This window comes from Mangifera indica, chromosome 5 (assembly GCF_011075055.1).
Source record: "Mangifera indica cultivar Alphonso chromosome 5, CATAS_Mindica_2.1, whole genome shotgun sequence".
Lineage (NCBI taxonomy): Eukaryota > Viridiplantae > Streptophyta > Magnoliopsida > Sapindales > Anacardiaceae > Mangifera > Mangifera indica.
In genome coordinates this window covers 544,874-565,826 of record NC_058141.1, presented here as the reverse complement: position 1 = coordinate 565,826, position 20,953 = coordinate 544,874, and the positions used below count along the sequence as shown (strand labels likewise).

At 33.4% G+C, this 20,953-nt stretch overlaps 2 protein-coding genes across 2 annotated transcripts in view; both read left to right on the top strand.

Moving 5' to 3' along the window:
• Positions 1-20,953, top strand: part of LOC123216888 (LEAF RUST 10 DISEASE-RESISTANCE LOCUS RECEPTOR-LIKE PROTEIN KINASE-like 1.1) — a 53,922-nt gene that overhangs the window by 8,016 nt on the left and 24,953 nt on the right. The gene's annotated exons all lie outside the window — the stretch shown is intronic.
• LOC123216892 (PR5-like receptor kinase) lies at positions 11,038-12,084 on the top strand. The gene has a single exon (XM_044637539.1). The coding sequence runs from the start codon at positions 11,075-11,077 to the stop codon at positions 11,972-11,974; it is 900 nt and encodes a 299-aa protein (XP_044493474.1). The 5' UTR covers positions 11,038-11,074; the 3' UTR covers positions 11,975-12,084.

Sequence of the window (20,953 nt, the reverse complement as noted above, 5' to 3'; positions counted from 1 at the left end):
CTGAAATGACATTGAAGTTTATAATCTAACTGGCCCATCCGGTCTGTACTACTATTCAGTGGCAATCAACTCAGTTCATATCTGTACTGTAAACAGGCAACTTAAGCTGTAAAAAAATAGCCCCAGTATAATTGATGCCAAAAACATAATTATTACCTAGAATTTACCACAGAAGAGACCCGCTTGGATGGCCAATCGAAGGGAGAGATGGGGAGAGAGAAACTGCCGGACAAAAAGGAAGCCTCTAGAGGGATCGATCGTTGGAGATTGAAAACTAAATTCTAGAGGAAAAATGTTATTTTTTAAAATTTAGCCTAAGGGGTAAATTATTAGTTTTTAAAGTTTAAGAGGAAAAAAAATAGAATTTTAGTTTATTTTTTAATATTGTTGGTAAAATAACAATTTAATGTTTAAAATTAACAAATTTAATAACCTATGGATGAGTGTTTTGGCTTTTGGAAGAAAATGAGTGAGAATTTCTAAAAATAGTAAACTTTGCGTAAGAATAAGTCCTTAAACTAAAATTAAATTCCTAATTTAACTAATGCCATCTCTATAAATAATTATTGATTATAAATGATTATTATATTTGATAAAATTTAATAAATATAAATTATTATTATGTTTAGTTTATGATAATAAAAAATACTAATATACTACTTTATTTAAATTTCTTTAGATATCATTATTTTAAAATATATTTTCATATTACTTATTATATTAATTAAAAATGTCGTTATTTTTTTCAATAAATAATAAATAAAAATATAATTTTAATAAAATCAAGATTAGTTTGATAATATTTTAATATCTAAGATAAAGGTAATAATAAGAGTATTTTTTATGTTATATTATGTGTTACATCACTATTGCTAATAAAATTATTAGAATCTTTTATCACTTATAAATCAAACATAATAATATAAGTAATAAAAATAAATTATTAGAGTAATCTTTATCTATTCCAAATCAAATACCTTTTAAATAAATGAATGATAGGAAGAAGAAGGAAAGAAAGCTTGAGTTTTGATAAAAGTAATAGACAATTAGACACCCTATAACTTAAACTCCACAAGTACGCCCTTCAAACATAGTACAATGCAGGTGAAAGACATTTTTTACAAATCACACTTACAATTATTCTCTACGATCTTTTCGATATAAAATTATAATTTTCTATTATTATAACATCATTTTCTATAATATCGACAATTATAATTAAAAAGAAATCAATTTAAAAGGGAACACATGATCCTCTATTTTTCATAATCTTAAGATTTCTAACACCCATTATTTCAATTATATAATTATTCATATAACTCATCTCCTGCTTTATAAATTCAGGATTGTGCGTTGGTTAGAAGATGAAATTTTTAACATTCTTCATATGTACGTTGTCAGTACTAATATTCTAACGAGTGACATATAATTGCAAGTAATAAAATGAACCACTTTAAAAACAATCTTACAAAAATAATATTCAGAAACTATTTATGAACATATTAACCAAATGAGATCTATGAAATTTTATTTATCTTTTATTTTTCAGAAACAAAAAATCATTTATCTCACTAATTTCTTTTATTTTTGTTATGACAAAGCTTTTATAGACATTAACAATAATGAATAAAAAGGGTGTAGTGTGAAAACTTTACAATTATAGGGTTATTTGATATATTTAAAATATTTGGGGATCAATTAATAATTATTCGTGATTGAAAAATAGATTATTAGATTTGCCTAAATAGGGCTGTGATCGGAGGAAAATGGGAAATGTGGATTAGTTATTAACAGTTAGGAACGATATGTCAGTCATGTCAGGGGAGATGTGAAGGACACGTGTACGATCATATTTGAGAGATTGTTTGACTATCTTATTATTATCCCAGAAAATTGTATCACGAAAATTTGAAATTTTTTCCGGGTATGCCAAACAACTTTTAATGAAGACAATTTTGTGAGACAACTTGAAATAAGGGGTGTTTAAAATTATTTGATAATTGAATTGAATTGATTTTTGAATAAAAAATCAAATAAAAAAATAAGTTATTTGAAAAATTGGTTTGGATATTGGTTCAAAAATATAGAAAAATCGATTTTCTGATTTGTCTAATTTCCAAAACCAATTAATTGAATCAAATCAATTTTTAAAAAGTTGAATAAAAATTTAATCAAATATTGTATATACTTTCAAAAAATTAGAAAAAAGTAATAAAATATGATTATTTTTTGAAATTGGGTTTAAAAACTGGTTAACAAAAATTCAATTTGATTCAAAATCGGTTAATTTTTAAATTGGTTTGATTTTTATTCATGATTTTTTTAAACCAAAAATTCGATTGGATTCAAAAAATTGATAAACCGTTAAGTTAACCAATTTTGAATACCCCTATATGAAATCATGGTATGCAACCAAATCAATTTCACACACAATATATATCAACAAAAAAATTTGAAAGTGCATCGCTCAGCAATTCAACAACACATTTACATCGATATTGGCATCAGACATGCATGAAACCAATTTATAAATTACAAAACATTGGATATGAAAACAAGTAAATAAACTCATGCAAACGAATATAACAAGTTCATTTGTCAACTTCCAAGAGAATAAGACTCCAACAAGGGTTGAATACTCTGATTTGTTTACCGGTGTTTTCTCTGTGCAAGTGGCCCAGTCCTAAACTTTTCTTATTCTTTGCTTTTCCAGTCCAAAACTTGACTAAGTCAAATAAGCTGCTGAAAAGTCAATCTGTGTTTATTAATTAATTTACAGTGTAGTGGGAGCTGAAAAGGTTTACCTTCGTCTCTAGCTAACCAATGAAAATGGGTTTCCCAACTCTAATCTGCCCCTGCAATTTTCAAGTCAACAGGCGCGTTCTGCTTTTGAAGGAGAAGCAACTCGGGTTCTATATCGAGAAGAAGAACAGTGAGTAAATGTGACACAAGAATGTCTTAGTTGTTATAAGGAAGGAGGGCAATGCCAGACTGACAGCGAGGGAAAGTTTAATTGTTCAGTGACAGTAAGAACAGATATTACAGTGAAGTAGAAGGACTCTTTCCTGATACTACTAGTTTTACTTTCCATGTTTTCTTTACTATCCATTTTTCCTGCAACTGCATTTAGCTTAATCTTTATCTTGCCAACGTGATTGTGACTGATATATGGTTTATAAAAATGGAGAAAACTAAAAACAAATGTTAAACCGCACATATTCCTTAATGTACACGTGCTAAATCTATAATGGTTTCTAGATTTTACAGAATTGTTTTGCTCAATCTTATCCGTACCTTTTTACTAATCTATATAACCATTAACCTGTTGCAGGGGATGGGAAATTGAGATTTAAGCTCCGCATTGGAATTGGTAATATACCTTTTTAAACAAATATTGTATTTATTTTTTTTTTCTTATTCTTGCGGTTTTAACACCCCAACCAACCAGTTTAGCCCGAATAACCAGGACTTGTGGCTCGGATTGAATTTGAGCTAAACTAACTTGAATTTGATTACCAACTCAACTTGAAACGAGTTGAACCAAGTAGTTGTAATACTATCAAGTTTGAGCTCGAACTAATGCGCATTCAACTCTCTAGACTAGTGGATTTGGGAAAGCTCAATTTAAAATGATTAAAACAATATTATTTTAATTAATATACATCAAAATGACATTATTTTGGTGGTCTTTAATGTTAAGATAAACCGAGTTTGGGTTTGGCTCAAAGTTGTAATTAAACTCAAATTGAATCGAATTCAAATTCAACTTGGTTTAAGTCTAGTTTTATCTATAATTAGTTTGATTTGGGTAAACTTTTAAAGTGAGATATTGGTCAGTGGACCAAATTTATCCGTAATTAAATCGAATGAAGCACATGGAGTCACGGTTCAACAGTCAAGTCAACGGGCATGCAAACTTTACCATGAGTTTTGTACATATTTTAGTAATTGTGAGTACTTGGGTCAAACATTTCTTATTCTTTGCTTTTAATCTAGTTTTCTAGGAAGCTTGATATCATCTATGGAAATAATTTTTCAGAGGCTCTCACAACCTTCAACTCAACAGTCTAAGATATGATGCAGAGACTAAAATCTATACAAAAGTTTGAATTATCACCTCTAAACCATTAAAATTTGTCATAACAATTTCCCATCTGTATGTTCTAACTACTCCTTCTCTTCAATAAGCTGCAGCTATATCAGTCACTATATCTGGAATGTTGATAGTTGTAGCCTTTTGCATCTACAAATCATCACCATATACTTCAATGGTCTTTTGGAATAAGAAAACGAAGAGTCACCAAAACATCAAGGAATTTTTAAGGAACCATGGATCACTTGTGCTTAAAAGATACAGTTATTCTGACGTTAAAATTATAACCAATTCATTCAAACGTAGACTAGGCCAAAGAGGATATGGATGTGTTTACAAAGGCAGGTTGCATGATGGTCGTAATGTAGCAGTGAAGGTCGCAATCGAAAATAACATTTACGTGATTACAAAAACAAAAAAAATAATCACTTAAATGTTATTTTCGGAAAACGTTAAAAAAAAAAAAGGAAAAAAGATGTAAGAGATACTACAGTGCTGCGACGTCGTTCCGCTCCGACGGCGAAGACGAAGGCTAAGAGATGAAGAAAAGTAACTACAGCTAAAATGGAGACTGACATACCCATGAATTTTTTCATTTTTTGTTATTTTTTGAGACAGCCTTTTTCGAATCCTGCTCTGCAGAGATTTGTTTCCGTTTGAACGGGATTTGGATCGGACTTTTAATTATTGTCTTAATTTGATATTTGTGGAGGTTTAGATTTGGTGTGTCAGTGACCACTATACCTCTATGGTTTTTTCTTTTAATTCTAAATAATAAATCATTAAAATTATGCGACAACAGCTCATGGATGTATTAAACTGTTATTTTATTTTTATTAAATGTTTCAATTTTTTATTGAAAATGTAGAATTTTTAAAATTTTTTTATTAATAAAATCAAATTTTCAATTTTTTTATAAAATAATAAAACTTTTAGTAGATTTTATTAAAATATTAAACAAATATAATTAGAATTATTTGTTTTTAAAGTAAATTTGATAGGATAATTTAGAAGTTTGGTTTTGTCATTAGGAAAATTTGAAAATTTAATCTATTGAATGGAAAAACTAAATTTTGGTTCTTTTAATAAAAAAATATAATAATTCAATATTTGTTGATGTTGTCATCTCTTAAATTATGACTATATATTATTAGGGGTGGAAAACAAATGAGTATACATATAATGTATCATTATGTGATTAAATAATTTTAAATTAGGGGTAAAATAATATACAATCATATTATGATATATGTATATCTATTTGTATAATAAAAAATATGTATATATAGTATTATTTCAAATTTATTGGTGACAACCTAAAAAATAATTTAATTAATTAAATTCATAATTTGATAATATAAAAAAAATCTAATATATTATTAATATGAAGAATATTTTAAAAAATATATAATAAAATCTTTTAAAAATATTTAAATAAAATAATATATTAAATCAATATTATTTTTATTAATTAAATATAATAATTATTTATTTTTTATTTATAGTAATTTTATCAAACATGGTAGTACTCTATATTAAAAATCTTTTAAAATAATATAATTTTATTAAAATATTGCATTTTTTTATAACAAAATATTAAAGCAAGCTATATATCAAAGGGAATTTTTTTCAATAATGATAAAATTTTAGTTAAATTGGATCCCCTCTTTGAAGGGAATCAGTCAAATTAAATGGGTAAAACTTTGAGTTTAATGACTAATATTATAATTATTACACTAGATAAGTCAAAAGTTTAATTTTAAAATATCGTTGGAGATTATTTAAACTTTTACCTTCATGTTTAAAATCTTATTATTTTATCATTTGTTATTTAAACTATCTTTATAAATATAAGAATAGACTTGTAAGTAACTAATCATATTCTTTGACCAAAGTAGGACCCAAAATAGTTAGAATTATTGACAACTGGGTCTGCCTGAATAGTTGGACTGTCGGACTACAATATCTCTAGTTAGCCTGACCTAGATTAATTCTCCGCAAAAGGGAGAAACAAACATATCCTTAAATTCTCTACAAAAGGCAAAAACAAAACATTTGCATGAATCAACTCGAATCAAATTTAAAAATAAAATTGCTTTTGAACCAAATTTAACCTCATTTTGTTGATCTCAAACCAATCTCGAGCTGACTCTTACTCTTATATTCAAGCCAATCTCATACTAGACCTTGTTTGAACTAGGCTGAATCAAATTAAGCTTTACTAAAAATCAGATACATACTCTTCAAGTAGAAACATGTGCATTTGAAATATATAACTTCAAGCACCAAAGGAGCCATGGAGCTAACCTAATCATCAATTGATAGAAATAATGGTTTTCAGAGCTAGTAACTAGTACAAATATGGACTCTAGGGGTTGTCCTAAGTGGCAAAGGGTCAAAGGTCATTTGCAAACATTTAGGATTCGAATGATCTTAGTGTTATATATCACAATAAAGCTTACCTCTAATTTGTTAAGTCTGCAGTTGCAGATTTAGGTAATTGCGGGCTCTTACGGTTTTCCCACAAGGGTTCCCAAGTAAACAAAAAAAAAAGATAATTACAATTTTGGGGTTGCTCAAACTAGAGACTTACATGACCTCCCTATCAAAATCAAAATCCCCTTAAAATGTCGTTAGGTAAATTATCATATCCTAATCATCAGGGCATAAAGGGAGCCTGGTTTCTAGATTTAACATTCAGAGATATGGGCTTGGAGATGGATATAGATATAGATATCCATATAGAAAAGAACAAAAAGAAACTTGCTCACACTGATACAGCAAGCCAGACCACATCTTCGCCTTGTTTACTAGCTCAGAACTTCAGCAGCTTCTCTAAACTATTAATTCAAGCCTTACTGAGGTTGATCTCCTTCCATTTCGAAGTGTTCATACTGTTACATGCATTTTCTTCTTCATCTTTTCCTTTTACCTCATTTTCATTTCAAGTAATTAGTAATTTATGAATAACAGGATATCAAACACCGTAATCACCCCAAACTCAACTTGTGATCTTAAATTTACACAAATTAAGGTGACTTCAACTCACAGTCACCTCTTCACAAACAAGATATGCTTGGATGGTGGTTTCTGGAATCGTTGCAGCATTACAATTGCAGCTTTAATCCAGCGTCATCTGCGGCAGAAAAATATGAAATCTGGGTGATCAACTTGAAGCAGTCTCAACCAATCATCAGCAGCCTGCAGGAGGGAGTTCACTAATTGCCGCTCACATCCCCCAGTAGGGGTCCATAGCGATCCCTTAAACTTGTTTGATGCAAGACCAAAAACAGGTACAGACATCATACTGACACCATTAATATCGTTGGGATATATCACAGCTGGAGCTTGTTCACTTTGTGGAACTGCGAAAGTAGGATATGATAAATCAGAACCATCAAAATTTCGAAAAATCTTCGTTTGACAGTAATATCTCAGGAATAAATCGCAATACTAAACAGAGAACAGACAAAATAGCAGTGAAATAGTTTAAATGCATGCCCTAAATACACAAGAGCGTCTTTTTCAACCCCAACTACAACACTTTTTCACCCTTTCTAATACTAGAGAACTAGGAAAAAATATGTTCCATACTAAATAGTCCATAGCCATATTTCAAAACGTAAGATTAAAATAACAACAAAAACGCACACATGCATTATTAAATTTAATGATTCAAACAATTTCTCCATCTAAATAAATTAACACACAGAATACCAAAGCGTACAACAGTGGACATAAAGATCCATTGTATTCTCATAATACAAAAATCACGAAAAAGTAAATTAAAATAGATGGGAAAAACAATGAAGCATTACATTTACCTCCTGCTGGAGTATGGAGATAATGATATGTCAAAAACATGCATCCAGATCTTTTAATGTTGGTACTGTTGGCATTCTGTAGATTGGATACCTAAAAATTTTTTGTCAATACCATTAGTTTATAATGTAAACAAAAGAGAAGAATAGAGGCAGAGGGCATAAATTAAGTTAAACAACAATACCAGGCTACAGAGATCCAACTGGAAGGCAGCAGATCACAATTTCTTGGTGTTTTCAGCCCGGGGAAACGAGATGCAATAAACGATATCCGTGACAACAAAAAGATTAAAGGAAAGGTCAGAGAGGACAAAGAGAAAAAAAAAAAAGTAGTTTATTCTCCAAATATAGTTGTCTCCATGAATATATTTATGTGAGTAAATATTTATGTAACAAAAGTGTATATACATAAAATTGCTCTTTATTAAACATCTTTCAATTATAGTTTGTAAATAAAAGTTGTATTAGAGTATATGTTGAATAAGCGTGAGTGCGTGAGTGTTTGCCAAAAAAAGAAAAAGTGAGCTAATATTAAGAGTTAAGACACAGAAAGAGAATCTCTTCTTGGTCATGTAATCTTTTTATTCATCTTGGAATTTTCTCCAATCCTCTACATGTGGGTTTTCTGTATCGAGTGTTCTTTGTAAATACCTGTTTTCCCTGTATTTGAGTATTTGTAATTTGTTTTTCTCTCTGGTCCTTGTCTAAGTGCGTCTCAATCCAACTTGGAGCCCATTTTACGGAAGTAGTCTTTGTTCGGCATTAATTGCGCTGGTTTCCTTCTTTTTCTCAAGTCTTCCCTATGCAATTTCCAAGTCAACTGGCGTATCTGGAAAGACTGGCAACTTTTCTTCAGGAAGAAAGTGACTGCAGGAACTCAAGCTTGTATATTATCAACCAAGTTAGTGCATAGCTATAGTTTATTCTGCAATGGCTCGCTTCTCTTACATAACTTTGTTTGTTCTCTCTTTCCTTCTACATTTTTGCTCTGCCGAATATGAGAAGAGGGTGAATTCAAGATGTCCAAGTTTCCGTTGTGGTTTCTTGGGCAATATCAGCTTCCCCTTCTGCATTCGGTCGCGTCCGGATTGTGGGTTGATGATTGTAGATAATTGCTCTGAACAAGTTCCAAATATTCAGATTGGGAAGGAGGGACATTGGTTTAGTGTTTCAGCAATCTCACAGGATAATATGATTAATATTAGGGACCCATATCTTGTTCGAAACCTCATGAAATATTGCAGCCGCGACTACTTGAAAAATTTGACCCTTCCCATCTCTCCTTTTCTCTCTTTTCGTGTGCCCTTCATTCAATCCCTGTATGAATGCCCCCTCAATTACAATATCCCAAAAAATTTCAGTCGTGTCTGCGACAACACCCTGCACTCTTATATCTATTACACAAACCCAATTGATAATGTTCAAAATGCTCCACCTCTGTGCTCACCTATTAACTTCCAAGTGAATAAGACACCAACAAGTGTTGAATATTCTGATTTGTTTACGCGTTTACTCTCTGTTCAAGTGGATGTAACAAATGAATGCTTTGATTGTTTTTTTGCTGGAGGGCAATGCCAAACTGATAGAATGGGAAATTTTTATTGTTCTGGGACAAAAAGAACAGGCAACCGTAAGTTACAGCTTTTTACAAAATGGTTTGTTCTCAATTTTATCTGTAGCTTTTTACTGATCTATATTCTATATAACAATTAACTTGTTGCAGGGGATGGGAAATTGAGATTTATGCTTGGCACTGGAATTGGTAATATCCCTTTTTAAGCAAATATTGTATTGTTTTTTTTAATTTTTTTTTAATTTTTGGCTTATTCTCATGGTTTTAAAACCCTAACTAACCAATTTAACCAGTCCAATAGGACTTGTGGTTAGGGTTAGATTTGAGCTAAGTTAGCTCAAGTTTAATTGCTAATTTAGCTCGAAACAAACTCCCTTTAGATGAGTTTGAACTCAAACTCAAGCTAAGAGAGTATTGTACTGTCAAGCTTGAGCTCAAGCTTATAGGTGTTTAACTCGTTAGACTCACGACCTTGGAAGACCTCGAATCAAAATGGTCAACATAATATTATTTTGATTAATATATATCAAAACTACATTGTTTTAGGGGTCTACAATATTGAGTTAAGTCAAGTCTGAGCTTAGTTTGGAGTTGTCGCCAAACTCAAGCCGAGCCAAATTCAAACTTAACTTGGCTTGAGTCTAGCCTTAGTTGTGACGGGGTTTAGTGGACCAAATTTATCTATTATTAAATTGAGTAAATCACATGGAGTTATCGTTCAACCGACAGGGCAATGGGTAGGGTTAGATTCGAACCGAGCCTATTCGAGCTTGACTCGAATGAGCGCAAAGCGAGTCAACCCTATATAAGCTCGATCAAACTCGAGCTGCTCGTTAAATTTTTCAATTAAAAATTTTAATACAAAACGATGTCATTTTGACTAATATGTATTAAACAATGTTGTTTTAATAACGAAATAGTTAAAAACTCGAGTTTAAAACAAGTCGAGCCGAATTTGAGTCAAATTCAAGCTTGGCTTCCACAAGCTCAATGAGCTCGAACTCGAACTCGAGCTTTGTTATATACAAATCAAGCGCAGCTCGAGCTCAAGCAAGCTAGAGCTCGACTCGCTCGAATCCAGCCTAGCAATGGGCATGCTGATAAATCCCAATCCCAAAAATTACAAAGCATGCAGGCTACAAATCCATTGTCATATATAAATATAAGCCCAGTCCAAAACATTTCTTACTCTTTGCCTCTACTCTAGTTTTCCAGGAAGCATGACTTCATCTGGAGAATTAATTTTCCAGGGGCACTCATTGTCTTCAACTCAATAGTTTAAGATATGATGCAGATGCTAAAATCTATACAAAAAATTGAATTATCATCTCTGAATCATTAAAATTTGTCATAACAAATTCAGATCTATATGTTCTAATGACTCCTTTTCTTTAATTAATTGCAGCTATATCAATCGTTATATCTGGAATGTTGATAGCTGTCGCCTTTTGCATCTACAGATCGTTACCATGCACTTCAATCATGTTATGGAACAAGAAAAGTAAGAGTCACCAGAACATTGAGCAATTTTTAAGGAAGCATGGATCACTTGCGCCTAAAAGATATAGTTATTCTAATGTTAAGATTATGACCAATTCATTCAAACATAAACTAGGCCAAGGAGGATATGGAGGTGTTTACAAAGGCACACTACATGATGGTCGTTATGTTGCAGTGAAGGTCTTGACTGAGTCTAAAAGTAATGGTGAAGAATTTATCAATGAGGTTGCTAGCATTAGTAAGACTGCTCATGTCAACATAGTCACTCTTTTAGGCTATTGTTTTGAAGGTCATAGGAGAGCTCTTATTTACGAGTTTATGTTGAATGGATCTCTAGAGAAGTTCATATATGAAAAGAATCCATTAAATTGGGAACTATTGTACCAAATTGTAATGGGAATAGCTCGAGGGCTAGAGTATTTACATCGTGGTTGCAACACAAGAATTTTGCACTTTGACATAAAGCCTCATAACATTCTTCTTGATGAAGATTTTTGTCCGAAGATCTCCGATTTTGGTCTAGCTAAAATTTGCCCCAACAAAGAGAGTATCGTATCGATGACAATTGCACGGGGGACTATCGGTTATATTGCTCCTGAAGTATTTTCAAGAAACTTTGGAGAGGTTTCTCACAAGTCAGATGTTTATAGCTATGGAATGATGGTTTTAGAAATGACTGGAGGAAGACAAAATAAAAATGTTCAAGTTGATAATAGCAGTGAAATATACTTTCCACATTGGATTTACAAACGCCTTGAAGAAGATGAAGAGCTTGGATTGGATGGCATTTCAAATGAAGAGGATAAAAATTATATAAGAAAGATGATGATAGCGAGCTTGTGGTGCATACAGACTAAGCCCTCAGATAGGCCAACAATGAGCAGAGTGATAGATATGTTGGAAAGCAATCTTGACATGTTGCAAATCCCACCAAGGCCTTTCTTAACTTCTCCTTCAAGATCGCAACTAGATTCTTCGACACTGTGATTAAAGTAATATTGTAATTCTATGATGTACCAGATTGCCCCAACAAAGAGATTATTGTATCAAGAAAACTTGAATTCATCATCATAAATAGATGCCATAGTTTAAAGTGTGGAAGAATCAACTATTTTCGATGATAAAATGCAGGTTGTTGAGAACTGTCATAGAGTGCAATGAAAGTATGACTAAATGTTAGGAAACGAAATAAAAATCAATTACACAAAACAAAGACATATTAAGCAAACAAGCTATTAATACAAGAAATGTATTTATATAAGAATTCAGGATAATGTAATTACAAATAAATCCCTTGTTAAATTACTTATTCTCTTGGAAGATTCAACTGGGGAATATAATTAAATTACAACTGATTATCATTGAAGGATTGAATAAAATTTTTTTTTAATTATATTTTTGGCTGCACAATCCGGACAACCAGTGGGAGGGTAAATGACTGAAAAGGGAAAACAATTATGTAGCAAAAAGTTAGGCGGCCTTCAAATTAAATTCTCCAAAGATTGGTTTTCATCAATGTGCTCCCATCTGGGATACGCAGCTTGTTCAATTTTCACATCGATCTGTAGTCACAAAAGGGATGTTATCCTAAATTTTTATCCTCACCTATTCGCCTGTCACATAAGGGGATATTAAAGCAAAACGAGAGCATCTATCCTTGCATGGTAATATTAGAATCAACTGCCGTCGGAGAATCAGTAGCAAAGCAATAAACAAATAAAAATTTCTCAGGAATATCAACAACTGAAAAGTTGCCTTAAGTTGCACTTGAGCCGGTAGAGCTCAGTGTAAGCTGAACCAACCTCCACAGGAAATTATGGACACCGTAGTTGGTCTTGAACAAGTCAGCCAACAGTCCAGTATCGCAACCTCCAACTGTACCCCATAGACCCATTATCCCTTATTCATTCAAGACGCTGTCACCTGTTAAGTCCCGAATTGCTCCCATATCAGGATTTACTTTACTAACCTCCGAAGGTAAAAGCCGATAACAGATAACCCTATTCTTTCAATCTACATTTAAAATAACTTTAGATGGTTTGATATCATTCTCTAGAACATAATACCAACACCAAATTGACATTTATACAAACTCCTACAACTCCAAGTATACAATCCTCCGCCCCCACCCCAAACTACATTTCCCCAATCACAAGAGCTTATTCCTTGTCAAACCCAATCTCTGAAATGACATCGAAGTTTATAATCTAACTGGCCCATCCGGTCTATTCAGTGGCAATCAACTCAGTTCATATCTGTACTGAAAGGATATGCGAGATAAGTCAAACGAGGATTCTTTTATTAGGATCTAACCCTAGATTTGCAAGTAAAGTGAGCGAATAGAAGACGAAGAGAGTGAGGAACTCTCTGGAATGTTTTAGAAAGGAGAGAGAGATAGGGTTTTATTTTTATTTAACTGCAAATCGTTAATTGTATTTATAATTACCACCGCCTTTTATATGCGTGTGGCTAAAATAGCAATCAACGCCTCAATTGTTTACACATAACAGTTAAGTCCTCTTCATTTCTGGAGCTCACCTCTTAGTACCTCAGGTTTGACCATCTTACAATTACAACCTTATACTAACATCCCCCCTTAAGCTTGACCCTCTCTGTAGGTCCATCTTTCACTAGCACTCTTTCTCCATTCCAGAGTGCACCTCAGTTCGAAAACTGGAACAAAGCTATAAGAGACCAGGTGTTATGCCTTGAGTCACAAGCTGATTGTGAGTTAGAGACCAAGCGTTATGCCTGTAGACACATTGTAACCTCGCGAGAACAGTTATTGTGTCTTGGTTGAGCAAATCATTACAACTTGTAGAACATAGCACGTTCATAAGAAACCAATACTGCTACAGTAATTTCAAGTATAGCTTCCAAACTAGTATAGGATACTGAATGGGGATAGACTTAGACCCTTCCTCTCTTTCTTCTCTTTTTTTTTTTCAATTCCAATTCTTTCCTCTTTTTTTTTTTTCAATTTCAATTCTTTCCTCTCCTTTTTTTTTTCAATTCCAATTCTTTCCTCTCTTTTTTTTCAATTCCAATTCTTTCCTCTCTTTTTTTTTTTTCAATTTCAGTTCTATCCTCTCTTTTTTTTTTCAATTCTTTCCTTTCCTTTTTTTTTTCAATTCTTTTCTCTCTTTTTTTTCGTCCTCTTTTTTTTTTTTTTCAATTCTCTCATCCTCCTTTTTCCAGAAAAGAAAATTACCTTTGTATACCTTCTGATTGGCAGATTTCTCCCTTCTATCTGGCAAATTATTCATGTTCCTTTCCTCTCGGTTTCCTTTTTTTCCATTAGCAAAAAAAACCACAAGTTATAATTGAATTGAGAGTACCAGGGATACTACCTTGCATACCTTCCAATTTGCAAATTTGTCAGCGCTTTTGATTTCTTCTTGATTAGCAGTGTTTTCAGATTTTTCCAATTCTTGGACACAATGTCATTCTTTTTCACCAAGTAAAGTGGTGCCTCAAGTTTCACCACTCAACTTATTCACACCCCAGATCAACCAGAGTTAACAGACCAGAGCACACCAGAAACTTACAACCACCACAACAAATTGTGTACAAATTGGATACCAATATTAGACAATTTAGACCTCACAGATTCATGTTACAGAATGATTACTCAATCAATTGCTTTGAGCCCAATTCAGATGCTAATATAGATCAATGCAAACTTCACAGTCTTCATGTTCACAATATGATTACAAAGAAAAACTTATAAACAGTTCAGACAAAACAGTGAGAAAAACTTATAAACAGTTTAGACAAAACAATTCAGGCACTAATACAGCTCAATGCAGATATTAAAGTCAGCACACACAATTTCAATAAACCACAGTTCAGACAAAATAGTTCAGGCACTAATACAGCTCAATGCAGATATTAATGTCAACACACATAAATTTCAATCCAAGACATGATCAGTCACCATTCCTAGAGTTTCCAAACAACTCATACTGCACACATTTAACGAATTCCGTATATTCTCAAATTTAACAGCAGGCAAGGCTTTGGTAAAAATGTCTGCCTTTTGGTATTCAGTAGGCACATATTGAACCACAACATTTTTGGCAGTGACTTGGTCTCTTATATAGTGAGCATCAATTTCAATATGTTTTGTGCGAGCATGAAAAACAGGATTTGCACAGAGTGCATTAGCACTTTGGTTGTCACACCAAATAACAGGTGGTTTGAAACACTCTAAATGCAATTCACTGAACAAAGATTTTAACCAGGCAATTTTAGTTGTTGTGTGTGTGAGAGCACGATACTCAGCTTCTGTGGAGGATAAGGCAATCACTTTCTGTTTCTTTGAACTCCATTGAACCAGATTTTTTCCAAGAAAAACACAGTAACCAGTTGTGGACCTTCTATCATGCAAACTGCTAGCCCAATCAGAGTCAGAATAACACTTCAACTGAAGATTAGATGCATTATGAAATAAGAGACCATAGTCGAGTGTTCCCTTGATGTATCTCAATACCCTTTTACAAGCTTTCCATTGTAATTTAGTGGGAGCTTGCATAAACTGACTGAGTTTGTTTACAGAGTATGTAATATCTGGTCTAGTAAAGGTTAAATACTGTAGACCTCATATCAGACTCCTATATAATGATGGATGTTCAAATTTTTCACTGTCTTCTAGATACAGTTTGGTTTCTGTTGAAAAAGGAGTAGTACATGGTTTGGACTCAAGCATATTTGTTTTTGATAGAAGATCTTTTGCATACTTAGTTTGACTCAAATGTAGACCAGTATGGTTTCGCAGCACTTCAAAGCTCAAGAAGAAATGTAATGTGCCCAAATCTTTTAATGCAAATTCTTGATTTAATTGAGTAATGACTTGAGTGATCACAGAACTATCATTGCCAGTTAACAAAATGTCATCCACATACATAATTACATGACTAGACTTATAGATGAACAGACTTGTATCTGAGATTGATGAAGTAAAACCCCATATTATTAGTGCATTTCTCAGCTTCTCAAACCAAGCTCTTGGAGCTTGTTTTAGCCCATATAGGGCTTTATTTAACTTGCACACCTGCTTACCACTCTCAGACCATTCAGAAAATCCTTTTGGTTGGCTCATAAACACAGTCTCAGTGAGATCACCATTTAAGAAAGCATTATTCACATCAATTTGTTTAATTTCCCAATTGTAACTCACAGCAACACTCAAGATTATTCTAATAGTGGCAGATTTAACAACAGGACTGAAGGTTTCAAAATAGTCAATCTCAGGTGTTTGTTAAAAACCTTTGGCAACTAACCTAGCTTTATACCTCTGAACAAACCCATCAGGTTTATGTTTAACTTTAAAAACCCATTTACACCCAACTACGTGCATATCATTAGACAAAGGAACTAATGTCCAGGTGTTGTTAGCCACCAAGGCATTATATTCATCTTGCATAGCTTGTTTCCAGTTTGAATTAAGTAAAGCTTCTGTAACTGTTTGAGGTTCAATTTTGGCAACAGAGGAAGTGACAGACATATGTGCAGAGCATCTTGTGGCACTAGAGGAAATGCATTATTTTGGTTTTGGAAGTTTTCCTGTTTTCATTCTAGTTAACATAGGATGTGTGCTGATAACAGAGGTTTCATATTGGTTACTTTGACTGGTGGTAGTAGGACTTGGTAACCTGAATTGGGTAGTATTTGAACAAGGTTATGGTAGGTTAGGGTTGGATGAGCCTGGTTGAGACATGGAAGTAGCTGGTTCAGACTGACCCAGAGGAGATGCTAATGTAACAGGGAATGTAATGTAGTTCTCAGAGAGTTGTTGAACATCATTAGGTGCACAAGTAGATAATTCAGCACCAAAAATACGAGAGTTTGATCTGTTTAACTCTAGAGAACAGTTTGTTTAAGAACTAAGACCACATGACTTACTCATTTGTGGAGGAGGAAATTTATAAGTTGTAGTACACCTATCTTCTGGTTTAAGAAAACTCATCTTTGAAGAGAACTCAGTTTGTTTAAAATCTAGATCATGTAGGAAAGGAAAGACAGTTTCATTGAATTTAACACTTTGAGTGATGTAAATTTTTCCTGGGGAGGACAGATATCTATACCCTTTGTGAGTTAGGTTGTACCCAACAAAGACATATTTTTCTGTGTGAAAGCTAAATTTATGTGACTGATAAGGTCTTATATAAGGAAATGCAGCACACCCAAACACTTTGAGGGCAAGATAATTTGGACTTTTATGGAACAGTAATTGAAAAGATGATTGAAAGTTAAGAACAGGAGAGGGTAACCTATTACTAAGATACACAGCTGTTTGAAATGCAAGCCACCAGTATTTAAGTGGCATACCATAATGGGCTAACAGAGTGAGACCAGTTTCAACTATTTACCTATGCTTTCTTTCAGCTCTTCCATTTTGCTGATGAGTATGAGGACAAGGATGCCTAAATGCAATTCCTAGACTAGCTAAGTATGGAGCTAAGGATCTATATTCTCCTCCCCAATCAGATTGAACACACATAATTCTACTATTGAACTGTCTTTCAACTAGCCTATGAAATGTCATGAAGGTGGTCTTAGTTTCAGACTTGAGTTTTAGTGGAAAAATCCACGTGAACCGACTATAGTCATCAATAAAATGGATGTAGTACCTATATCCCTCAGGTGACACAGTTGGGGAAAGTCCCCAAAGATCAGTATGTATGAGTTTAAGAGGTTTGGAGGCTCTAGACTGAGACATAGGAAAACTAGACTGCTTTAGTTCACCAAATTGGCATGCATTGTAGAAGAAATTCTTGCTAGAGTGTCTCTGCAAGGGACAAACAGATTTGAGAACTGTGGTAACAATTTTGGAACTAGGATGACTTAGTCTAGAGTGCCAGAGAGCTTGAGTTGATTCAGACTTGGAAGATTTAATAGTGGCTTCACAAGTTGTACCTTTGTCTGTTTGATTCTTAAGAAATTTGTCATTAGAAGTGACATGAATAGAATTGCAATCAACCTTATTTGTTGTAAAAACAGAAGTACAATCAACACAATTTGTTGTAAAAACAGAAGTACAATCACCTTTGTTTTTAAAATTGCCAACATTATCATTCAAGAGTTGTTTATTTTCAACAGTAACAACATGATAGTCATTATTCTTGTGAGTCACAGGACAGACTGGTTTGTTAATGCAATCACTTTGTTTAAGATGCTGACAGGACAGTATGAGACCCTTTGAGCCAATATTATTTTTAGTCTTGTTTTGAGTTTGAGAACCAGATGGTTTGGGCAGAGACAACATATAGAGGCCATCTCTAAGGGTTCCCTGCAATAAGACAACATTACTCAGTCTATCTTTAATCACACATTTGTCAACTGAAAATTCAACTAGAACATTATTGTCTTTGGTGATTCTAGATATACTGAAGAGATTCCTAGTAATGTGGGGAATACAAAGTACACTCTTCAAGTGAACAGCTTTGTTGTGGATAAAACTTGGTAAGACTAACTGACTAGTATGAGAGATAAGAAGATTCTCACCATTTCCCACTTGGAGTTGATCAGTGCCTTGATAGGTGGAGGCTGTTGCAAGCTGAGAGGGAGAGGCTGTGACATGATCAGTAGCTTCTGAGTCCATAAACCAAGCACCATCTTGCAGGGTAGTAGGACTGGCTATAGGTGTATTGATAACACCTGAAGCATTATTGGAAAGGGTTTTGATAGTGTTATGAGGAGTAACATTGGGCTAAAAGTAATTCTGGGTAAGATATGTTTGGTAAGCATTAGGAGATGTTTGTGTAGTGCCAAAATTCGTGAGATGGGTTGCTAGAAAATTTGTATTATACTGAGGAGTGTGGGGAACTGACATTGGTTGGTATTGTTCTGACTGATGATAGGTATTGTGTGATAGGTATATGGGTTAAGAGTAATGCGATTGAGTTGGTGGAACAGAACTAGGGTAGAATTGGGGCATGACATTTTGATTACTGTAGTTATGATTATACCTATGGTAGCATTGTATGGCAGAATGTCCTGGTTTATTACACAGTTGACAGATGACACAACCTCTTCCTCCACTTCTTCCTCTACCCCTAGCTAAGCTATTGTAAGACTGGTAAGGGAAATTGTTCTGACCAGAATGTCTATAGTTAGGAGGACCAGGGAAATATGTTTGATTATAGTATGGTGGTAGAGTCTGATTGTAAATGTGTTGACCATAATTCAAGGACCCAGGAGGAACACAATTTTCAGTGTATGAATGTTTGTTCCCTTCAGTGTGAGTAGCAGAAGGTTTGTGACTATTTATTGTAGGTTCAGAGGATTTATCCAAAGGTTTAACCAAATTGACAGAGTGGGCACCATGAAATTCCAAAGACACATTAGATGTGGAGATTGTTGGGCTTTGGAAAGTGTAAGTTCATGTTTTTGTAATAGATATTGGGCATTTTAAAGGGTGGGTTTGTCATATTTCGACTTCATTCTAGAGTTAAGGGTGATTACAACTGAGTCATAGTCAGATTCTAATCCATCCAAAATATGGTTTAAGACCTCATCATCAGTAATATTGTGTCCCCTAGACATAAGAATCTCAGTATACTCTTTCATTTTTTCAAAATATTCAGTAATGCTCATATTGTTCTTTTTTGTAGTTTGCATCAAGTTTTTCATATGCAACAGTTGAGACTTAGACTCAGATAAGAATTCATTTTCAAGTGTGACCCAGAGATCATGAGCATGTTGACACTTGGATATTACCCTAAACATGCATGTAGAGATTGAAGACAGAAGCCAACTCATTAGCTGTTTATCAGTCTTTTGCCAAAGTGAGTACTTAAGATTTGGCTTTTTTAAGATTAACTGATCTTCAGTTTGAATTTGTATGTAAGGAGGAGGGCAGTTTGAGAAGCCTAGAAGGTGATTATCTAGACCATGAGCACCAACAGTAAATAGGACTTGGGATCTCCAAAAATTGAAGTTAGACTTATCAAGTTTGGGACTAATGGATTGTAGGTGAGATGAGCAACTAGAGGTTCCCCCACTAGTGGAGATACCTTCTGCAACAGAACTGGCTGAATTTTCCATAGGATTCAAAAAGACCACACCGGGATAGGGTAGATTTGTAAGGGCTTAACAGATTTAAGAGAACCACAACAGGATACACTAGGATCACACTACAGTACACCACCAAAAAAATAGTAATATTACTTGTATTATTTTACAACATTTCAACTAACAGTATAAAGTGGCAATTATAGATGTTATAACCATTGTTATAGCCTGCATCAGAGTTACAGAACCTTGTTATACTAGAGGGACGAGGTTTTAAATAAACCTCCTCTTTCGTGCTAGTAGCACTGCACCCTCGGGTTGCTAGTTCATGTAACTAGGAGGCAGATTACACACTGATTATATTATCAAGAGACAAGCAATGCACACCAGAGATATAACATCCAAAACCAGATCTATTTTAAAGGAATCAAAGCTATTTTTTTTTAAAAAATCTCAGAAAACCAGATTTAAACAATCACATCCAGAAAAAGGAGTCAGCCTATTTAAAGGAAAGGACCTAATAGGGAACTTCAGCACTGAGATAATAGCTTAACACGTTGAACTAACTGAAAAAAAAATTTTGCATACAGGCAGTATATCAGATGCACACAGATTGAAGAGGACATCAAGATAACCTTTTATATATGCAGAAAAAAAAATCCAGTATATTACAAAAAAAAAGGTAAAAAAAACATGCAGACCAGGTAGTACTAAATCAGATCTGATACTTTACATGTTAAAACAAAGAACCAAATCAAGTTCAAATATCTTGGAATCAATCAGATTTAGTAAAAGGAACTGAATAACGTGTAAATCTTGCAGAGGACAAATCATTCGTTATTAACAAACAAACAGAAAACCTAAATAGCATGCAAATCTAGCAGAGAACAAATCATTCGTTATTAACAATCAAACAACAAACTGGCTAACATGCAAACCAACTCAAGTTCA

What these genes read in the sequence shown, in the direction of transcription:
- LOC123216892 (XM_044637539.1), top strand. Translation starts at nt 11,075, where the DNA reads ATGACCAATTCATTCAAACATAAACTAGGCCAAGGAGGATATGGAGGT.